This window comes from Peromyscus maniculatus, chromosome 5 (genome assembly GCF_049852395.1).
Source record: "Peromyscus maniculatus bairdii isolate BWxNUB_F1_BW_parent chromosome 5, HU_Pman_BW_mat_3.1, whole genome shotgun sequence".
Lineage (NCBI taxonomy): Eukaryota > Metazoa > Chordata > Mammalia > Rodentia > Cricetidae > Peromyscus > Peromyscus maniculatus.
Genome location: NC_134856.1, coordinates 13,595,761 through 13,619,384, shown reverse-complemented (window position 1 = coordinate 13,619,384; position 23,624 = coordinate 13,595,761). Strand labels below are relative to the sequence as shown.

General features: G+C 47.9%; 1 protein-coding gene across 4 annotated transcripts in view; it reads left to right on the top strand.

Annotated features, from left to right (window-relative positions):
* The window catches only part of Fto (FTO alpha-ketoglutarate dependent dioxygenase), a 362,019-nt gene extending 339,711 nt beyond the window's left edge, over window positions 1-22,308 (top strand). For all 4 annotated transcript variants that reach the window (XM_006984039.4, XM_076571713.1, XM_042277320.2 and 1 more), the window contains exon 9: window positions 21,986-22,308. In XM_006984039.4, coding sequence (XP_006984101.1) covers window positions 21,986-22,139 — 154 coding nt within the window. In that variant the 3' untranslated portion in view covers window positions 22,140-22,308. The remainder of the gene's footprint in view (window positions 1-21,985) is intronic.
* The last annotated feature ends 1,316 nt before the right edge of the window (window positions 22,309-23,624 follow it).

Below are 23,624 nucleotides of genomic sequence, written 5' to 3'. Positions count from 1 at the left end.
AGCCGACTTTATTACAGATAAGGCTATTATTTGTTCATCTTAAGAATTTGAGATCAAATTTACAAGCAGCATCCTCATCAGATTTCTTTTCTGGGCTGCTGAGCCCCGGCCCCTTGAAAGCAGCCCATTATCTCCCCTCCCCCCTTTTTATTACAGTGTCCTGGTTGTTGGCAACATGCCCGCTGTTTAAGGTTACTTTCATTAATTAACCGAAAGTTAATTTCTTTGCAAGCGAAATCTCTGATCTCATTATGTTGTCTTTAAAGCTGAAAGCTTCAGGTTTTCTGGTCTCCTTTGATGACACAATAAAAAGCATGCTCTTTATCTTAAGGGAAACTGTCTCCAGGGTTTAATTTAATAGTCCTTGAAATAGTTACAGCACAGCCAGGCAGACTGCAATCATATGCCAGTTCAAGAAAACCTTGGCTTTGTCATGGTTCGAGAACCCAAGGACTGGTGCAGATATGGCCTGCAGCAGATCCAGTCCCTCTCCACCCATTTCCCCTCCTGTACCCGCCACCTTAGAGAGCTTATGGGAGAAGGAAACAAGTACCATGGGATTTGTTCCTCCAGTGTGCCATAGCCCAGCCATACTGCTTTCCCAGTTCCCGAAGGGTCATGGGTTGGCATTTCACCTGTCCACCTGCCTGTGTTGCATTTGGCAAGCCCCAACTTTCATCACTGAGTGCCCCCAAGAATCTGGGGTCTGCTGGCCAACCTCTGTCTCGTCTCCTTCTTTCCTTGTGCTGTGCCCTGGGCTGTGTTACTCACCTTCTCTGAGCACCAGTTTCTTCATCAGTAAATCCGGGTAATTGTGTAGACAGTTAAGTGAGATTAAATGAGGTAGCCGATCTATAGTGGGTCCTGATAGATCTGTTCTAGTCTTGGGTGGCAAATGTCACACAGAGACGCTTCCTCCTGGTACTTGGACTCACCTTCTGGGAAGCACACTTGGTGTGGAGTTGATGAGTTGCACTTTGCACAGCCCCTAAGGTTCTTTAGAGCCGGGGACATGAACAGTGTATTCTCCTTGTCTCCATGAGTTAGCATCATTCTCGGTGGTAAAATCTTGTTGCTTTCTGGAGCATTAAATTCAGTGAGTAGAGAGTGGCCAAAATGTCTTTTGAGAACCACCAGGTGTAGGTCACACCAAGGGGCCAGGCTCTTCAGGTGGCTTAAGTCTCAGGAGCAATCCAGATACACGAAGAAGCCATTTGTATCCCATTGAGTGTAGTGATGTTACACACATAGCTGAGATTTACAGAGTTGGGGTGGGGGCTGTTGAAACAGGGTAATGGTATGCCCCACATGCTGCTTCTGAGCCCTGGGAGACTGGGCCTGTGTTATTTGCATATGTTCCCAGTACCAATTCTTGAGGAAGGATGCTGTTGACTCAACTGAAGCAGGGAGAAATCATTTAGGCAGAAAATCCCAGGCCTTGGGAAGAAAAGTAAGGTGCCCCCTGGGCCCTTGGCAGAAGTCAAAGGCCCAAGGTAATGTACTGGCAAATATCCCGTCTGCTGTGGTGACTTACTTGCTGCCTCCCAATGCTTTTAGGCAGAAATATCGTCAATGCTATTGATTAGTCAATTTGATAATCCAGTGGGCTCCCTGATGTGTTCAATTTCTTACTTTGGGGTGGCTGCCGAGGGTAGGCAGAGCATGCACGTCTGCTGGGAGAGCTCTCGGGGGTCCTTGCTGCACGGTGCTCCCGTTGCACATTGCTGCAGCATGACAGCTCCAGTTGTCCCTCTGGCTGTCACCTTAACCCTTCCCGAGCCATCTTCTCCTGGCTAGCTCTCATTTGCAGCTTTAGTTTAGGTTTGGAGAAGATCTGGGGACTCTGGGTGTGCTGGCATATGTGGACTTCATTAATTCACCTTTCTGTCCTGAGCGCTCACCCTCCTTCCTCTGGAGTTTTCCTTCATTTGCTTGCACTTGGCAGAAAAAAATTACATTTGCCTTTCTCCTTGGCTGTTCCCAGCCTTTAAACGTGCTCGGCCATCGCCGCTCCCTTAGAAGTATGTGGCCACTTTATGAAAGGTGTTTAATGCATGGTGTGTAGAGATCAGAAAAGGCTGGCCCCAGGCTGGCATGGTGTTTCCTGTAAAGAGTTCGGCGGTGGCACACGGGCACTGGTGTCCATTGGCAGGTGATGTAGGGAGACAGAAGCACCCACTTGGGTTTCTTGTTAAAGTTTTCAAACTGTTGTTTATGAACTGTATTTATTTATTTAGTAGGGCGGGGTGTAAGGATAAGTGCACATGCTAAGGAGCTGTGTGGTGGTCAGTTCTCTCCTTCATTTCTGTGGGGCCAGGGGTGAACCTCAAATCACCAGGCTGGACGGCAACCGACTTAACCGGCCGAGTAGCTCCCTGGCCATATTTGTCTTTCTTCAGGAGCTGGCTCCTCACCACCACCCCTTGCCCAGGGTCTCCAGCCTTGTTGAGGGCACCACGATGCCCTTGCACAGTCACGGGACCCCTGCACTTCCAGCTGGTGGTGTCCCACCACTCAGCTCCTGCACTGGACATCAGTTACATTTTTCCATCTCGGTACAAACATCCAGGATGGCCACTTTAATCCCCTTCACAAAATAACAACAGCAACAATAAGCCTCTAGGCAGAACACGGCAAGCCTAATTCAGATTTTTAAAAACTGAAAACAAATCATAAATACCTGAGAAATGAGGTTCATAATGGAAGCTCCAAGAAGCCCTTTAACCCGGGCAGGATCCTATAACACAATTATATACAATTTCACACTTGGCTAGAGCTGTTATTTGAGCAAAATAACCATTTTTTTTTTTCTGCTAACACTAAATGAACCACAAGATCCATGCATCCAACTGCAGAGCAGTGCGGGCATGCCGCCCCGTGTGCATCTCATCAGCAGCTCCGAGGCAGGGCCATTGAAGGATCAAAAGAGTTAATAATTGGATCCTGCCCACAGCAACCACACAATTAAGGGCAAGATTAGCAGAGATGAAAAATTTATTGTGAAAATGTAGTGACGGACGGAGAAAACAACTCCAGTGCTCTGTCGCCACAGTCCTAATGATCAACTCTATTACCCCAATAATAGAAGGAAAACGAATCGCAGGGGGACGGGACACGTCTTTTCTAATCTGCATTGTCATCCCAACTAAGTCCCAACCCATTTGTATTAACCTCTGCTGACAGAGTCACATGACGGACATAATTTCTTATAATTTACCAGCTATGGATCTAACCTTTCCTCATCAAATATTCATACAGGCAGGATTCTCAATGATTTTCTGTCTCTCTTCATATTTACAGCCTGTTGTCTTCTTCCTCTTTACAGTAATTTGGACACAATTGAAGTCAAATGGAATTAGAGTTAAATGCCTTTAGCAACAAAGGTGCCTAAAAGCAAAGACTTGGGGGAGGGGTCGTGAACTGTAGGGGTGAGGCTCGTAGTCCCAAGCCCCTCTGCATCTTAGGGGAGGCCACTCCGGGAAGAGCAAGGCAGAGTCGGCTGAGACCTGGCCCTTGCCACCTAAGAATGTGCCCGCTTTGCTGTGTGTATGGTGCCCCGGGCAGAGTATGGACTGAGAGCCCCAGGCTTTGCCCTGTCCTTAGGACGGGAGGGAACTTAGGCCTCCATTGCCAGACACTGTTTGAGCATGTGTGCCCAGAGGGGCCCAAGAAGGATGCCAGGGGCTTCGCAGAGGACAGGGAGAGGCAGTTGGTGTGGTTAACTCGGAAAACAAACAGGGCTGTCTGAAGCCGTTCCTGAGAGCCTTTGGTAGAAAAGCATCTGTTTCCACCTGCCAGCTCTGTTTTGACAAGTTTTCTTAGCAGGCGTGCAGAGGGGAGAGAAGCCTGACACAGTGGTCAGGATTAGGAACTGGTCCTTTCTGCCCCTTCTCAGCTTTCCTCGCGCTGAGCCTTGGTCTCACCCATGGAAGTTTAGAGACATGAGGTGGACGCTCAGAAGAAATCGCCCTCCTGTCCTCCAGGGAGCCTATCTTCATGAAAGCAATGAAGAATGCTGTGGGTAAACCTCCCTTACCGTGCAAAAGACCTGTTTGACCTAGTTGACCTGTCTAGACCAAGAACTTGGTCCTCACTAGGTTTCCAGAATTGGGTCTGAGCGTGAGGAAATGGGGAGCAAAGACATTGTGACCTTGGCCACCTGCGGAGCCTCCCAGCTGAGGAGTGCCATTTACCCACAGCTGTTCCATCTCCCTGTGCTCAGTTACACAAGTACAATGCGCAGATACATTCCTTTTATAAAAGCGTAAGCTCCCTAGATAAGAACAGAGTTCTCTTTAACCACAGCTCACCCCACAGGCCTTCTGCCCCCAGATGTTTTTCTGTGCATCTGTCAATGTACGTGGACCCATAGGCAAATGGAAGTGGTTACTTTCCTGGTGAAATCAATGTCCAAGTTGTTGTTTTTTTTTTTAATTGACAATAGTCTTACGTTTGGAAATCTTCCTATGGCAGAGCATATCAGTCTCCCCCATTTCACTGTTGCCAGGGTGTCCTTTCTGTGGGTATCCTGTAATTCTTACTGTTCTCTCAGCAGTGGAAACTGGTTTCTAGGTTTTCAAATTCTGTTTGGAGGTGAGACAGTTTGCTGAGACTAACTGGCATGCTCACCAGTACAGATACAATTTGAGGGATGTTTGTACTGTCCTCATAGTTCAAAATCCTTTTTTCCCCTCAGAGTGCTGGAGGCTGAACTCAGAACCTTGCTCCTACTCGGTGAGCATTCCACTGCTGAGCTATAGTCATGAGATACTTTGTATCCTAGAACCCACAAATAAATAGGTCTTCCAGACAGGGCAGTGAATTAACTATCCTTAGCACGGGCATCACGCTGTCAGAGGTGCCCTGGTCATTGCAGAGTTTCTTGTTTCATGGACTAGTTCAGTACATTGGACTCTGTCCCCTGAACTGCAGCTGCCCGCTGGGAATACCTTCAACCATAGAGAGTGCGCCCCCACATGCTGCTGGGTCCTCGCAGGCCTTATCTGCAGCACCCACATTTTAGAAAGGTGATAGTGGTTACCGGAAGGATGACTTGCCAATCAGAATAGGCACACATGGCCTAAATAACTACAGCTCCCCCAGCCTCTTGCCAGGAGTTTGGAGAGTTAAAGCCCATGCACAGCTTTTTGTTCAAGGTCTTCGATCTCATTCCTTAGATAGAAGTCTTAGATGTGATTGGAGAAGCCCTGGGATAGCCCCAACTCCTCTGACTTAGTTAAAGAGACAAGCAGTCACACAACCAGATCCTGGGAGCTTACAGCACAGGAGAATGAAAACCTCCACCCCAGCTAAGTTCGAATCAAGGATGCTAGAATGTAAAAACAATGCACACCAGTCACTTTCAGTTTTAGGAAACATCTCCAGCCTGGGTGAAGAGTGCAGTAGAGCATTTATTTGCTTTTGTGAAGGCAGGTGACTGTCTTGAGAATGCTGTGGTGTGGGAAGAGAACAGCCAGACGTGGGAAGGGAAGTACTAGTGAGTGTGCAGCCTTTCATTCCACGTTGACTGTTCCTCATTCCAGGCTGAGCTGTGCTGTATGCAAGCCGCTGAGCGTGGTGGTACTCACCTGGAACCCCCGTACTCAGGAGGCAAGAGAAACTTAAGTTTCAGGACAGCCAGGACCGTATAGCAAGACACATACACATGCACATGTGCACACATGCACGTGCACACACATCCCAAACAAACCTACAAAAAGTTAGTGAAGGAAAAAAAATACAAACGAATTGGACTTCACCAAAATTATAAACTTTTGTGCATCAGAGAACATATCAAAAAAGTTCTTCTTGATTATCAACTTGAGGGGATCTGGACTCAACTGAGAGACCTGCCTCTGGGTGGGACTGTGAGGGCATTTCCGGAGAGGATTAGCTGAGGAGAGAAGACTTCCATGGGAGGCCTGGGCAGAGAGGCCCAGGCAGAGAGGCCCAGCAGAAGCAAACTAACTAATATAGCACATCCCCTGAAGTTACAAACACCGCTGCACACTCACCTCAGCCCCGTGACTTCAGAGAGCCGCTGTTCATTGTTTCTTACCTGCGACTGTGGTTTCTGTCGGTGGGCCAGGCCTCAGCTGGTCACACGGGGCTCCGGCAGTGGCTAGGGCACAGAGCTGCTTCAGCCGTGGCTCTGGTATTGTCTGACTTCCTTCTTGGCATTTCAGGGAGGCCCTCTCCCTGTGGTCTCTCTAGCAGGGTATCATTCAGTCTTCAGAGGCAGCTCAAGACTCCTAAGGTTACAAAAGCAGAAATCACCATATTTGTCAGAAACCAGTCAGTCTCACATCTCCTTAACTGGTTCTTAAGAGCCAGTTACCACAGACACCATCACACGTGTGCAGTAGGGGAGAAGAACGTAATACCCATGCATAAAGAATGTAATACTTCAGCCGGGCGGTGGTGGCGCACGCCTTTAATCCCAGCACTCGGGAGGCAGAGGCAGGTGGATCTCTGAGTTTGAGGCCAGCCTGGTCTACAGAGTGAGTTCCAGGAAAGGCGCAAAGCTACACAGAGAAACCTTGTCTTGAAAAACTTCAGTCAAGAAGGAGCAGTCAGTGCGTATTAGAGGGACAGAGGGTAGCAGCATGGGAACAGACCGACTAGAGAGGGCGCTGTTCCCTCTTCCTGCACTGTCTTCTATATCATTAGATTTAGAGCTTCGGGGCGACCCAGTAACACTCGAGGATAATGATTGGCAGGATGGGCTCTGGAGTGCAAGCTCTGGTGGCTTAGGCAAGTTACGTGCCCACTCAGTGCTCCCGTCCGTGAGGTGGAATGTTAACTGCACCGCATCAGTGGGAGCCGCTGACATAAGCCACCCGGTGCAGGGAGATGCTCGGAAGATGTCACATGCATGTCACAGAGAAACAGGGAGGGCCAGAGGATGCTGCTCTCCAGCTTTGTCCCAGGCCAGGCTGTTAGCATCACTTGAAGCCGAGGGAGTGGCAGGTGAGATTAGCTCCTAAGGACAGAGGTTCTGTCAAATTTGAAGTGGGGAAGCGCAAGCCTGGCTGTCAGAGATGCCCTCACTGAAAAATGGGAAGGCCCTCCTTCCCGGGGAGAGCTTCACACCCTTTGCTGTGGAGCTGTTGGCCGTCCTCACTCTATCCACAGTGGAGAAATAATTCACAGGTCCGCTGCCCAAAGAGCTCTCTCCTGGAAGCGAACTTTATAAATCATTTTAAAAGAGTTAGTGACCATGGTTCCCTGGCCCTTCCAGGAGACTAACTTAGAACCAATTAAATCCTGTGCAGCGTGTATTTGTGTCTGCTGCTCTTCCAGACGGGTCTCTCCCCAAAGGCCAGTCATGTGGTCAGGCCTAGGCACAAGTGTCCAGGCATTCACCTTCTTTTCCCACCCTGGGGAGAACTCACGTGTCTTCCTCACCCAGGAAACTGTGCGGCCTGGTCCCCTATCCCCATACTAGCCATCACATTTTAAAATACCATCCTTTTTTCTCCATATGGTTGGAAAAAAAAAAAGTGAGTCAATAGTAGAGTTCGTGGCGTTGCTTGAAGGCCAGAGCAAAGGCCATTTTGGAAGGACTGCCTTCCTAGCTTTTCTTCACTCATGCTTCACAGGCAAGGCCACTTGCGGGTGGCATGTCCAAAGCCTGGCCTTGGAACTTACTGTCAGGCACCTCTGGGCACAAGGCGTCTCTGAGGCGGTCAGCACGTAGAAAGAGCAACTGAAATCAGCAAGCCAGCCGAGGCTGCATAATGGGCCTCGGTGAGGCAGGCCGGGCCAACTCCCAGGTGTTCTAACTGCAGAGTGTTCCTCCAAAAAGAATAAATTGCAACTTAGCAGTCTGAAGAGAAGTCTGGCTCCCCAACAGGCCAGGCTCAGGGCAGGAGGTCACAGCAGCTAATCAGGCCTCACTATGGTGGCCCGGCTCAGCGCCCAGCCCTGGCCATTCCCAGCTGCCGGTCTCCTGCTCTGCTTGGGAAGAAGCAGGGCTTCCCCATTAATCGCCCATTTTCAGAAGCTGAAGGTGGCTTGTAATGGGCCCCTCCTGTCTGCAGACTCCTCTCTAACGACATGCTGCTCCAGCAGATGTCATCCTTTGATTCCTTATGACCTTCTGGATTTGGGCAAATGAGAAAGTGCCTGGGCTCCACAGTGAGGGCCTCTGGGTGTCTGTGCAAAGAGCCTCTGTCATCCACCTCATCCCCTCATCACTACAGACATCATGGCAAGGACATGGCCTTGCTCATTTGTTGTGTGGGAAAAAGGCCTTCTTCCCGGAGCCAGGGGCTATGAGATGAGGTGGCCAATACTGGTCAACCTTTCTGTATTTACCAGATGTGACTCCAGGTCTCCATGCTGTCTCAGCTTGACAGATGAAACAGTGCCTCTTAAGTGCCCTCCTCAAGGTCACCTCACAAGCAAATGCTGGTCCTAGGAGAATAAGGTTACCTCCAGACAGTGACGGAACCCTAGGCTCCTAGGGCCCAGAACAACATGCCCGGGCCCTACCATCTGCTAGAGGACATGACTAGAAGAAATAGCTAGTGCCTTGAATCCTCTGCCTTTCTCTTTCTGTGGCCAGGATAGAGAACAGGCCATGTGCCCAGTCAGCCAAAGGTTTAAGGGCCCCAGTACTCCCCTAGGGCCATCTCTCTGGCAGTCTCCGTTCTTCCCAGGGTTCCAGAGGGCTCTGATCAGAGATAGTGTCTCCAGAAGCACATGGGGATCTTAGAATTCAGTCTGCTCTCTCTGTATAAAAACCACCTTGCAAGCCATTTTCAAACCAGCCCAGCTCTGGTTCTGAAGCTGGCTCAGGCATATAAGGCTGAACTTCTTCCTCAGCCTGAATCCACAACCAAGAAAGAAAAGCAAAGTAACATCACCACAAACTGGATGTGAGCAGAATTCTGGGGCAGGGACCCCTTGGGTGGACTCAGGATCACAGGAGGCTGTAGCCTGTCTCCTGTTCTAGTGCAAAGGGGACAATCCCTGAACACTGTCGGCACAGTAAGGCTCAGAGTCTACCCTCCCTCTCAGCCCCAGGGCAGGTGGGAGCCAAGAGACGCCAGGAAGATGCTCCGGGAGTTTCACCATTCTGTGTGGGGTCGAGCATGGAAGCTTCCTCTCATGGAGGCTTTCTACAAAGCACTGGGATGAAGACCCCCTGTGCAAAGCTCTCCAGCGGTCCAGCCTCAGCAACAGTCCAGGCTCCACAGTGGCCTCCAAGACCCTAGGCTTCACTGACTCCATCTTCATCCTCACACTCCTGCAGCCACAATGACGTGACTTATTCTCTTCCCCAGTAAACGGCTGCCAGAGCCACCCTGCCAGAGCCACCCCAATGTTCCCACTCGCTCTTTTCTTCACATACCCTTCTAACGCCAAGGAGCGTTTGTCTCTACAAAAGACCATCTCACTATTTATTAGCTTACAGGCGATAGCAGAAAAGTACTGATTTCTCCTCATTCCTACTTCCTTAATATAGAATCTTGGTTTTGGTGGGAAAGGAAGGGCCAGGGCAGCCACTTCCCAGCTTCCCTTGTGGGCTGGCCTTCTTAGGAAGAGGGGCATAGTTCACTCTCTTCCCCTCCTCCTCCCTGCCTGGGACTCCAGTATGGTGGCCAGAACATATTGGACCACAGGGGACCTCAAGAAAGACAGTCATCTGTGGATGGCAGAGCAGAACATAGAGGGAGCAGCAGGTTCCTATAAATCTACGGGCTGTCTTCCTGGGACCCACCCCCCCACCCCCCACCCCCGACTTCTGGAGTGTGAAACAGAGATGAGCATCCATCCCTTTAACCTCCACAGCTCCTAGCCCTCCTGCCAGCAGCCAAATGCAGGCTCCACAGAACCTGCACCCTAGTCTAGTCTACTGCTTGTTCTCGCTGTTCTCTGCCACTGTAATAAAGCATCCCCACCAAAGCCAACCCAGGAGGAAAGGAGGTTCCCTTCGGCTGGCACCTCCCATGTCACTCCATCATTGAGAGAAGTCAGGGCAGGAAGTGACGCAGAGGCCGTAGAGGAATGCCGAGTTCAAGCACGCTGTGCTTTGGGCTTCTCTTCTTCGTAAGAGCCACACCGCCAACCACAAAGGTCCCTGCAGAGGACTGATTCTCTCCAGCCTGCAAACGAAATGACAGCTTAGAGCCTGTAGACTCTGGCCAGGGGCACAGCGGAGTCTCCCATTCACAGTGTCATGTCTGAGGGAACCAGAACCTGCCTGCAAACACAGCTTTTAAATCACAATGACAGTGTCTGGTGGTACTTCTGATTCTATCAAGAAAGGAAAGTGCTGGGCTAAACATTGACCTAAGTTTTGGTTTGTGTGACACTCTGGCCTTGTGACCTGGAACAAGGCCCCCAGTCGCTTGTCCCAAGGATGAGATAACACCTCTGTGTCCTACCCTAGTGGTAAAAAGCATGTGAGATCATGTGTGTGCGTCTTTGTTCAGAGTTGGGGAGGTTCTTAAGGGTTATCTCACCCAACCCCTCATCATACACGTGAGCCAGGGTGGCCAGACAGACAAGATTTTATCTGAGGTCACAGGGTAAAGTAGTGGCAGAGCAATGTCCTAGATTCTCAGACTCATGTCCTCCCCACCACAGTATCCTCCTTGTCCACAGGTAGTAATGACATTATTATTATCATCACCCTGTTCAGTGTGCCGCATACTCTCCATTGCTATTGTTAGGGTTATGCATTAGGGAGATTGATATCATCTAAGTGGTGCAGGCACAGTGTTTTCAGTCATTAGTGTGTCCCCAGGTCTTCGTGTGTCAGAACCTACTCTAGGCTTGGAGAAGAGAGCAGAGAGCAGAACTTCCAGAAAAGCCTTTCTTCAGTTCCTGAGCAGGAGGGCAGGTTAGCGCCGTAGACAGAAGCGGGGGAGGTCTGGGCGGAAGGAACGGCATACTGGTACCCGGAGTGTGTTCTCGGCCTGCTGGAGGAAAAACAAATAAGCCAGTGTGTGGGAGCCAAATGCACAAGCAGACCAGTGGAAAGAGGGAAAACCAGAGAACTGGAGACAAATACACAGGAAATGGAGAAGGGTCTTCTGGACCGTGGTAAGAACGTTGGCTTTGTAGCCCACGCTAGCCTCAAACTCTTCCTCCTCCTCCTCCTCTCCTCCCAAGTACTGAGATTGCAGGTGCTCACCACCGTGCCCAGCAGCATTTTGACTTCCACTTACCTGTTAGGTCTGTGCAAAGCATGAATCTACATCGGAAGTCTGGTGTGTCCTTAGTGAGCAGGCGTCTCTTGTGCGTGGCCCATCTTCTCTGGAATCTAAACGTAGAATGTTGCTCAGCACTTGGTACTGGGTCATCCCGAGCTCCCTACTGCAAGTAGCATGGACCTTTGGGCCTCAAGTCCCAAATAGGGTTAAAATGGACCCGAGGGGGAGTTTCTCAGCATCCAAACCCCAGTTAAGCAGGCTACTCAGAAGTATCTCTGAAAGCCTCAGTGCTGTGGAGACAGACCGACAGGTGAGCATATGGGAACACAGACTCAGATTTTGTTCACAGCTTACAACTCCAGTGCTCGACCCTAAGTCAGAACATCTGGCCCTAGACTCAGTAAGCCATTGTCCTTTGCTTGGCTTATCTCTCCAGAGCATGAATGGATTATGTATTATGCTCCCGTGTCTGTCTGTCTTTGACTCTGCAGGCAAATAGCCTTTGTAAAAACCAGACCCTCGATATAAATCAGATTTTTCTGTGACATCTGCTGCTTGCCCAGGTTATGTAATTTCTAGTTTGGGGAAATCAATGGCATTGACTCTCCTGCTTTTATTTTTATAACTGTGTTTATGACCCATGTGACAGCTATTATCTGATTCTGAATAAATGGAATTTTCCCAAACATTTGAAAAAAAAATCCTAAGATTTCCAAAGATTTGCAAATCCTGAGATTTGCAGTAAGAAATGCTTTTTGAAATGTTATAAGTGTGTCTAAAAACCACACTGACTTGAATTTCTGGTCCTAAGTTATTCTAGAGTCTTTCTGAAGTTTGAGACTGTCCCGTGCAAACTTGACTTCGGTTTCAGGCAACAGGGAAGTCATGAAATTGGAAAGGGTTATCTTTTGTCAATCATAGCCCTTTGTGGGGTGTTGTGCTGACAGAGAGATGGTGGAGAGGCCGTATTTTATGGCTGAAAGCAGGGCTTGATCATACCCAGTGGGGATTTTGTTCCAGTAATTGCATCCAATTGGACCTTCTGCCACGGCGCAGGTACGGCATTAATAACACTCATTAAGTCATATGGCCGTGTGCTTCCCTCCCAATGGCTGAGTCACTGGAAGAATATATTTTCTTCCAAAGTGTTTGTTTTCATTGTTGCCCTTTAAAAATAATGAGTTCATTCTATTCCCTTGCAAGGAAAGCCACTCTAGCCTCCTTTGAAATTGTATATCTTTTGTCGAGCACATTTCTGCAGTGCGTCCATAGCTTTGTGTGCCGGGGAACCCAACCCGGCCTCTCTTAAAGCTTCCAACCAAGTTGCCTCAGACTTGATACATAGAACCGCCAACCCGTTTGACCTTTATATTGTTACCCTTGAGCAGGTAGAAGTCATGCAGGTTTCAGGTGACCCTATCATGTGACCAGAGATCAAAGGTCAGCAGCTCCTAAATGTTCTGCTGTCAAGGTAGCCCATTCATCACCATCATTATGCAACTGACAAGCCGACAAATGAACCTGGGATAAAATTATTCTCAACCTTCTGCCTCCCGGATTTACACCCGAGAGGTGGGCCAAGCAGTCTCACATATTAAGTGGTTCGGTGAGCCTGCCAGCATTCCTGAAGTGGGGGGAAGGACCTTGGGAGACCTGCTGGATGCTCTGAACCCGGAAGGTCACTGGTTGTCTACTTACCAGGCCCCGTTGCATATCTACAGAAGCCATCCTGTCTCTGGTTTCCTCTGTAGATGAATTCAGTGTTAGCTCTGCATGATCGCAAAGACACCCTATGTCCTCCATGACATCCCTGCCTTAGCATCACTGTGGTCCTCTGGGTAAGTTTACATGGTGCAGGTTTGTCCTGAATGGCCTGCTCTTCAAGTCACTTATAAAAATTGAGCTTCTCCGGACCCTCCTCTGGAGAGTCTGACTTGGGGCTTATGCATTTTAGTATAGATACCCCCTCCTCACGGAATTCGTTCTTCATTTCCTTTTTTGAACAGTATAAAGAACTTGAGGTTCTTAGTCAGACAAGTCTGGCCTTGAAGCCAGACTCTAGCCTATGTATGTTCGGTCATAAAAGTGTGACTTGATTAGTTAATTTTCTGGACTTAGTTCCTTCTGGGGAAAAGACATTTATATGGAAATGTGCAGAGTGTCTGCACGTAGTGTGCATTACCGGCAGCCTTGTGTTTCCGGTAGCATTTTTGCTGTTTCTTTGGTCTGAAACTTGTCACTAAAGGAGCAGTGGCATGATCTAGAATAACTTTGTATTTCTCCCATGGCAACAGAAATCCCAACAAACCTCGGAGGGCCATTTCCAGAGCTAGGGGAGTAAGGGGGTGCTGGGAGGGCCTTGCAGTATAATCACCTAGACTGGGAGCAGAGCTCTGACTGAGGCAGGCCACATTAGCAGTAGAAAAGGACATGGCATTCCTTTAGGCTCCTGCAAAAAGACTAGAGATGCCTTTGGGCCATATTGTGACTAGGAAGGGTTCCTGACTTAAAATGGCAGAAGCCCTTGCATCCCCATCTCTTTACCTCCTGATCCGGCCACACTCTGAGCACCTTTCTGTCTGGTAGATCCTCTGCCCCTGTCTCTGAGCCAGGAAGACCAGAAGCCCTTGGCAAAGGAAACCTCTTCTTAGAATCCCAAAGTTGGAAAGCTCTTTCTTCTTTCTCCTTTAAAAAATAAAACAAAACAAAGACTTTGATGCTCATTCCCTGATAAACAACATATAGCAGGAAAGATTCATTTTGGCTCATGGGTTCAGAGGTTTCTGCCTGTGGTTGACTGGCCTTGGTCTATCTAGCCAATAGTGAGGCAGGCAGACATCATGGTGGCAGGAACATGATGTAACAGACTGCTCACCTCTTGACAGACAGGAAGCTAAGAGACAGAGCAAAAGGCTAGGAACAAGACATAACCTTCAACGGCACACCTCCAGTGAGCCAATGATCCATTTAATTGGGAATCCATGAATGGATTAATTCATTGATTGGATCAGAACCCTCATGAGCCAATCACTTACTTTCCCAACACTGCACCTCTGAAGTCAAGCCTTTGGGTATGTGCTTCATATCCAAAGCATGCTACCTGTAGTTTTACGGTGACATATGGCTAATACTATTTTTCAGACAAATTATGGGTCATCTGCATTCTGAAGGAAAGAGTTGGGAGCTCTGAAAGTTACTTTATACAGTAAACGCCTTTTGAGTCTCAAAGAGGTGTGAGTTCTAGTAGCTGGCTCTTCCCAGCTACTTCCTTGGCCCAGCCAACAGAATAGTACAGTCAATGCTCCATCCACACAGCAGAGTGTTTGACCAAGATTCAGACAGCAGGCTGCCTGTGCTGAGCAACCTAGCCATCTCTTGGGCAATGACCGGTTGGAATTGGTAGCATCATCTTGGTATTCAAAAGTGTTTTGGGTTTACTTGGTATTTGGAGCCTTTGAAAAGCATCTGTACAGCCTTTTGTTTATTAGACTCCTCCTTTCTTCCTATGGTGGGAGGTGCAAAGGTAGATCTATATACAACTAGGATTTAAACCCAGGTTCAAGTGTCTGTGCTTGAAAAGTACTGTCTGCTAAAAAGGTATGTCGAGCTGGAGGAAAGAAAGATGGCCTCCCTCTGATGTGTGTGGACTCTACTGATCTGAAAACACTAATGTGACATGGAGCAGGAGGTAAAGCCTTGCACAGGGAGAGTGGGCGTGCCCCTCACTGAAATTCAGTTCGGAGCTGCTTCGGCATTAGGTAAGCTGAGTTATGCAAAACTGGAAAGCTAACTTATGAGATCACCTTTACAAAGTAGATCATCATGGTGACTAAGGTAAGGTGGCTCCTCATTGATAGCGTTTTCCATGATGTTAGAATAGCAGCAATAAAAATGCACAAAGACGGTTAGAGTACCAAGGCTAAGTTTGTGTGTCACATGCTTCAAAGGTGTGTGTGTGTATGTGTGTGTGTGTGTGTCTATGTCTGTGTCTGTCTGTGTGTGTAAATATATATATATACATACATACATATATATATATATTGAGAGAGAGAGAGAGAGGAGAGAGAAAGAGAGAGGGAGAGAGAGAGAGAGAGAGAGAGAGAGAGAGAGAGAGAGAGAGAGAGAGTGAGTCTCAGTAACCAAGACTGGCTTTGAACTCATAATCCTCCTGCTTTTTTTCCTCCGTGCTGAAATCTTAGGCATGCCACCACCATGGCAGCCTAAGGCTGAGAGCATTATATCCCTTCCCGCACACATGCTCATACTGAAATAAATTGACACAAAATACCATGAGGCTGTGAGAAACAGTACGATGAAATGGTCCAAGGTTAGATTTTAAATAGTGGGTTTAAGGGGGACAACATGGATAAACCCCTTAAATCATGCATGTGGTAAGGAATGGGCAGCCATGCTAGATAGAAAATGCTGCCTCACTCTGTGTGGCGGATGTACTGACTCTCATTGTCCAGAGAGGCTGAGTGGGACAGATACTTTGGGTAGCCACACTGATCTCTAGCTCCTTGAGAGCCTCAGGCCTTAGGAAACTTAGGCCCTTCAGTCATTATTTCCTGCTTTCTTTGCGCTGCTCCAGGCTCTCAGGCTTTGTGGGTTAGCATGGATCTCCCCAGTGTTTTTTCCTTGAGGCCTCATAAGCCTTGTTTATTGTTTGAGAGAATGTATTTGGATAGGGTTGACATCCTAAAGCAGTCTCCTAACTAACTTTAGCCAGAGTGACCCTCAACTCACAGTAGGTGAAAATCCCAGGGGAAATTCTGACTTAAAAAATACACTTTATTAGTCATTAGAGATTTTTCTGATGATGTTACCAGTTTAAACTAGTCTTGCTTTTGGAAGGATCAGTTACTTCCTTTTTATTTCCAAGTGCTAAGAGCCTTCCTGGATAACATTGCATTATCAGCTTCATTTTAAAACTAGGATGCGCACCCTGTAGGAGGTGGGTATGTTGGTATGATTACCTTTATGTGTACTTTACCTACTTTGGAAGGCCTCATATGCATGACTTGATCTCATCTCCCCCGTAACCCAGCAGAGCAGAGGACCGTACACTTCATGTAACAGCTGAGAAACCTGAGAGCTTGAGATATTTTCTCAAGGTCACCCAGAGGCTGTAATGAGAGAGGGCTTATGCACTTGAAGGATAAACAGGTATCATTTATTTCTGCAGATAACACTTGTAAGAACTTCAAAGCCTGGGGGTGAAAAGGAAAAAAGGGAAGGTTGTTCAGTCATTTGCCATAGCAAGAATCCTAGAAATAAGAAAAAAAAAATGTTGTGTTCCCCCACCCCCGCCCCACAAGTGGTTTGAAATCTCCCAAATATCTCAGTTTGGCAAGAATAGCTAAGTAGTTGATGGACAGGACCCATTTTGATCCAAATGGAAATCCATGATAAAGATAGGATGTAATGCAGAGGGCAGCCATCTTCTGTGCAGGGTCTGGGCCCGCCCAATTTCCTGCCAGCCTTTGGGTTAACCTGGGATATAGCAGGGCTCCTGCAAATAGTAATCTAGACCCGACCCCTGTTATCTCCCTCAGCTTTTTGAAGGGGTGGGGGAACCACAGCTCGTGGGTATTGGACTTTTAAATCACAGGTTGTAGCTATTTTCCTTAGAATTTGCTTTCTTCTTCCCAGTAAAGAACTCTCATTTAGTAGTTCGTTTTTCTTGTCTCTTCTTGACCTGCGCTCGGTGCTATTTCTCCATGAAGTTTGTGGGTGTGTAGCTTGTCCGTCCTCGTGAGTCTATTAGCAGAAACCATTTGTCCTGAAACTTTATCATTGTCTGGAGAGTGTCGGAAATGTTACCTGTCCTTCTTTATTTGTTGCAAAATTTAGGGACAAGGAAGAACCATATGTGTTTTCTTAAAATCAATGGCCAGCACATTACTGTAAAACCTATTGATTAAAAACACAAAGTATAATGTTAGTCATTTAGTCTGTGAAGTGACGCGATAAGGGAAGAAATTTATCCTTTGACTTTTGCATTAACCTTTATTGACTGCTTGCATACCCATAATTAACACACACTTTAGCTAAAGTGGTTAATTTTAGCATGGTGGCCGATGTTCACTAATGTAGCTGCCGTCTTGATCACCCAGATGTGAGGGAAGCCCTGGGGGAAATCAGTGAGTTACACCTCAGGGTGGAGGCTGCAGGACCTCTGGGCCAGCCACCTTCCTGCACTCTCGCTAGGTCATTCAGAGAGAAGCATTCCTGAGCAGCGGAGAGCTTTGAGGGTGGCCATTGAGTTGTTTGAATGGAAGCCTGGTGAATCTGGGCAAGAGAGGGATAAAGGGCTTGTAGTTTTTGTTTTATTTTGTTCTGTTTTGGTTGACTCCCCTTGAAGTATTTCAGGAGAGGGGCAGGATTTTCTAAGGAGATCCATATTTCCTTGCTAACTCCAGAAGCATCCAAAACTGGAGTTTTTCCCTTAAGAGATGAGAATGGGGGTCAGAAGAGGAAGCTTTGACCTTCATACTGGGTAGCTAGGGATGGTAAGAGCTGGGAAGAGCACTGAGTTGGGTAGGATCGTTTAGATGTTCTGGGAAGATCACCCAGTTCCGGCTGTGGAAACTGCTTGTTTCCTAGCCAAGCCCTCCAGTTTATCATTTCGAGCACAGACAGTTTGTGTGCTTGCTGCACACTCTCAGCAGTGACATGGACGCATGGTGGGACTGTGGCCGTGGATCTTGTAAACGTGGGAAGAGTGGCAGGCATCATCGGGTTCTTTGGGTTGCAAGTAACAGAAAAGCCTACCTCAGACGATAAAGCTTGAGAGAATGCGCTCTGCAGAGACCGAGCTCAAGTGAGCCTTCTCCACCTGACAGTATGGTTTAGAACCTGCCTCTGGTGGCAGAGGCAAAATGACCCTGGAAGGTCAGGGTTGCACAGATCACAAGAGAACCAAGTATTTTCCCTCAGCTCCTGCATCAGACCTCAGGTTGACTGTCTTTTCTGCAGACTGTGTCTGGCGCCTCTCTAGCCATTCCCTATGACTAGGAGTAGGTGGTGCTAACTGTACCATCACGCTTGGCATTTCTAAAGCACATCGTAAGACACTCACGGCTCCTCTCTTGTGGGGGGACTGTAGGATACAGGGTACGCATGCTAACAAACAACCCAGCATGGTTCCAGTAAGTGGCAAGTCCACACGAAGCAGCCACCACTCCTTCCTTAGTGTGGGTTGGTGGCTGCTGGTCCTGCTGAGTCTGCGCACGGTAGCCTGCCAGCACCTTCACTGGGTAAGCCTCATGTCTCAGCATGTTACTTGTGACAAGATTCAGCCACAGGCTGTTTGATTCAAGGCAGAAAGAACCATGCCAGGGCTGCTGAGCTTTCCCTAGAGAACCTGTCCAAAGACCCCACCAGGGACTTTGGAAGGAGGAGACAGCCACCGTGCAACAGTCAGGACTCTGGTGGCATCACTCATCTGTCACTGTCACTCATGGTGGAAGGAATGATAGTGGTGATACTTAATAGTTACTGAGCTGTGTGCTGGACAGTATCCCAAATGCTATCTCTGTTCATTCATTTAATCACAGCAAACCCAGAAGTCAGGATGTTATTACTGCAACACACACACACACACACACACACACACACACACCACACACACCAGCTTTCTTGTAGGGAATATTTCCCCAGATTCCTCAGGCATGCTTGAAATAATGGTTGATAATAATAATAATAAGTTTTCCTGGGCATACATGCCTAGGATAAAGTTTAAATTAAAGATAGGCACAGAAGAAAGATGAGCACCAGATCCATTTTAATAGTGCACTGCAATGGAATTAGATGCATTTAGTTGTCTTTCTCAAAATACCATATGAGCCACTCCCCCAACCCCCGAGGGTGGTGCTGTGAGGTGTCTCCAATGAGGAGGTGAGCTGAGATGGGTGACATTGACATAGGTGCTTTGATGTAGCCTGGGGCCACTGTTGACCTTCTGACATTATGTCAGGAGGACTGTCTGCCCTCTGTGACTCAAGATCATGGCGATGTGGACCAAGTAGCTCGTATTATGTACTTACATGATTATGAGAGACACAGGTGACTCACATCCTGGGTGGGACACAGGATCCCATCACACGGCTCAGAATCGTGCACAATTTAAAACATACAAATTATTTCTAGAATTTTCCGTCGGTTGACTGTGGGTAACTGAAAACAAATGCATAGATAGCAGGAACTACTGGATCATTGTCATTATTCTTCCTCCCATCATCACCATTAGATAGACAAGAACCCACGGCCCCGTAAGATAAAGAATTGCCCAAATGACATGTCCCTCCGAAGCAGCATCTCTAGAGAACACAGTATGACCCTTGATGCTGCCATCTCCCTACGGCTCCACCTAAGGACACCGAGCCCCCAGCAGACGGGGTGATTTGAACAAAAGAGGGCAAGCCTCCAGATCATCCCTTCTCTTCCCTTCCCATCCTCAATCCCTTCTCTTCCCCTTCCACAGTCTGCTGTAACACTGAATCAGACCGTGTAGCTCGAGGGAGCAGGGGTCACTTCTCAAACATGGAACCCTGCTTAGCCCTCACGCTGACATTTGGAAGTTAGCAAGGAGTGATGGCCGTCGAGAGAAAAATTTACAGCAATTTTAGTATAGCTGAGTTGGGCCCCCGAGAAGCTCAACAAAGATTCTTGTCCTAACCCATATGGAGTCAGTGGCTGTGTACACACACACACACACACACACACACACACACACACACACACACACACTTACGTATATATGTATGTATGTATGTATGTATGTATACCACTCCAAGCCTGCCAGGGTCTTTATGAAGCCAGGTAGATCCCTCAACAGCCGTCCTTGGTGGGAACAGTAGCAGCAATCCGGGAAGCAGCCTGCACAGAAGCAGGTCAGCACTCACACAGCTCTGCCACGGCTCTGAATATTTTTAGTACTTTCTCAAAGTGAGGAGGCAAAACCATTTGACAGCTGAGAAAGCATCTCTATTGACTTTTTACAAACCTTATGATATTCTAGGTGGATCAACACTTATCACAGCCCTTTAATCTGCCAAGCAGGATAATATGTGCACGGATAATTTATCCACTGTGAGATTGAAATGCTCAATTTGGAATAACTTTCCCTGCCCAGTAAATTGAGCATTACTCTGCGATTCTGAGGTCGAGAGAAAGCACAATTTAAAAAGCTTTGCTGGGTCCCTTTGTAATTAGTCGCAGCTTCCCTTGAATATTAATTCCCCCCTCGCCTCTTTCAAGTGATTTAGCGACTGTCACAGGACTTGCAGAGATGCACCCTGAGAAGGGCGGCAGCAAGCTGCGTGGGCTCCAGCACCTATTATGAAGTAGGCTGCAGAGCGTGCCCTCTGCCCCTCCACGCCGCGTGTGCTTATCAGCACAAACAGTTGAATATTTATGCTAAGAGGATTGGCGAGAGCTGCTTCTGTTGCTTTAATTCTTGTTTTAAATAAATAATGAGAACATTTAAACACATTACTCTTCTTGGGGCCCCGAGGTCAGCTAATCTTATTATTTATGAAGTGATGTGCTACATAATAGTACTTAGTGCGTGTTAACAGACGCTATTATCAGGGTCTGATGCGGAGAGCACAAGATATATTGGAATGTTACGTGTAATGTACGACGGATTGAGTGCATAGGATGCTGGTATAGCAATTAACCACATGCGAAAATAGGTGTAAAGTTGAAGTATGCTTTCCCCTGGGAATCCCCTCACCATTAATAATCCCCCAGAGAAGAAATGTCTTTCCATGAAGATCTGACCCAGTCCTATGACTTGAAGTGGGTGTGGCCACTCTCCAGCTGACAGCAGGGGTGGAGAGGGGTGTGTGGCAGAGGTAGGGGCCCCTACACAGCTGGTGTAAGCACAGGTTTGGTGCATGTGCTCTACCTGTAAGAAATCGTTCGTTATTTATTGCATCCATTTCTCTTTCTATGACCCTCATTTTTCAGATAACTAGAGCTGAAACCAAAGCATTTCCCAAGCCCAATTTTAGATGAGCTCGACTCTCCAAGAGGGTGGTGCCTCAGAGAGACGAGGATGTTACCCCAACTTTTTCCTACCAGGCTATAATTTAGCTGCATATGATAATTAATTTCTCTACTATTGATGAATAATCCATTTAATAAAAACGGTGATTTAAGTGTTTTCCTTGGGGACTAACTCTTGCTAGCCTCTTAATTTAATTTGGTGGAAGTTCCCACCTATTCATCAGCGGAAATGATTATTAACCTCTATTTGCATATATCCTTATAAACCTCTCTCTCCTTGGAGTGCCTTTTTTCTGAGCCTAGCAGGCTGGGACACTTGTAAATCTCCAGGATCTCCAAAGTCAATCCTGCTCTGTAATATTGTTTAATCTATTCTTGGACGTTTTAATGCAGTAAATTCAATTTAATCTTTCCCAGTAATCTAGTAATACATCGAAATCCCACAAACATTTAAATCTGATAATGGCTTAATCACACACTTTAAATAACTGTTGAGATAATGAAAAAATAATTCACCATTTTAAAGGCAGAGTAACTCAATTTCCCTGGTGATTGGCTTTTCCAAAGCCACTGGAGATAATACAGATCTGGGAATTGGAAAAACTTGAGGCTCCAACACTCAGAGGGTCGGTTTTCCCTCAGAAATGTGTTCTTTCCGCCTTGCGAGCATCGACTACCACTTCACCTTCCCCTTCCCCTTCACAGCTGTTGACGGAGCGTTTGCCAGTGTTATTCTCCACGTTTCCCAGAAGCCTGGAGCTTCCGGTGCTTTCCCGGTGAATTAACTCCTGCTCTTCCTCTCCTAGGTGCCAGTCCCGAGTGGTCCGGACTTTATCAGCTCACCAGAAACCAGACTGCCGGCCCTACTGGGAGAAGGATGACCCTTCCATGCCTCTGCCCTTTGACCTCACGGAAGTGGTTGCGGAGATCAGAAGCCAGCTTCTGGAAGCGAAACCCTAGAGGAAGCACAAGTCTTAAGTGGAGAGGGAGAAGCTATCCTTGGCTTTCTTCCCTGAACCTTGCACAAGGGTAGTGTAGACGCCACTTGACCCGTAGGTTATAGGACCTGGGTTCTGATTCAAAACAGCTAGACAATAAAGCCCACAGATATTGAAATGTTGAAAAATCACTCGTGTTTTGGTCTGATTTGATGTTAAACTAGAACATCCCCTCCTCTGCGAAACAAATACTCCCCACTCATTTTTTTTCCCTTGGGACTCCTTTTGTCCCCAAGGCAGCCACAGGGATGAGGTAAGCCTGTGACAAGCCTCACCTCTTTTCCTCTATGGCTAGCCACCTCAGAGACTGGGAGTAGACCCAGGCATGGGACCGCAGAACTGGAAACATCCATCCCAGCTGCTCACCTTGGCTTCTGGCGGTTAGGCCATCTAAGATGGCAGTTACTAGCTCACCATGGCTGCGCAGACCTACATTCAGCACGATTGTAGTTAAAATCCAGTCTTCAGTTGCCCTGGCCACATGTCAGGTGTCTGGCAGGAGGGTGCCGGTGAGTGGTTTTAGACAACACATATGGATGTTTCTGTTGCAAGTTTCCGAGCAGGCGGTCCCTCTTACGGTTTTCTGTAGCAGCTGTTGCTGTGGAGGGAAGAAATGAAAAGCAATGGCTGAACAGTAATCCTCCCTCCTCGGAGACAAAGCTCACTGAGGGCCCGACTGTGAGTCCTGTGCACCACACACAGGAAGGGGAAGGAGCAGCAAAGGAAACAGCCGCATCCTGTCTTTGCGGGGGGCTGGGGAGGGGGGGCTCCCTGATCCCATCACAGAGGCCAACCCTCCAGACACTATTTCATGGAGTTAGCATTTCTTTTAAAATTCCCCCATTCATAGGTACTGACAGGTGGCATGGGGACTTGAAGGACCCAACTCCCCATCCCTGGGATGCCAGAGCATCCGAGACTATGGGGAGATGTAAAGCCTGAATCCTAATTTCAAAGTGCCCGGATTAAGTTCCCCACTCACTCTGTGACCTTCGCATGTCCTTGTGTCTCGGTTTCTTCATCTGTATGATGGGAGATGTTAAAAGTGTCAACCCCCAACATGAAGATTAAGTGACATGACCGAGCTACAGACCTAAAGCCGTTTCTAGCCCACCGCTGAGCATCCGATACGTGTTAGTGTTGTTATGTGAGCTGACCTGGAAGTAGCACCCTGCCTCACCACCGCAATCCTCTGCTCTCTGTGTCTCGTGGCCCACACCTCCTTCTGCTGGCCTGAGCCTTTTGGTGGCCCCAGAAATGGTGGCAACAGTTAGGCCAGTCCCTCGGCCCTGATCTTCTTGTATTAGTCGGTACGTTCTGCATATGGAAGGGTACACAGTCAACAGTTGTTTTGCTGCAGCCAGGATTCCATTTCAGGTGCCCTCCCGCCCAGAGTCAGCCCCAGGAGCTGCATTTCACAAGCAGCTAGGGTTTCCTGGTGCAGGGA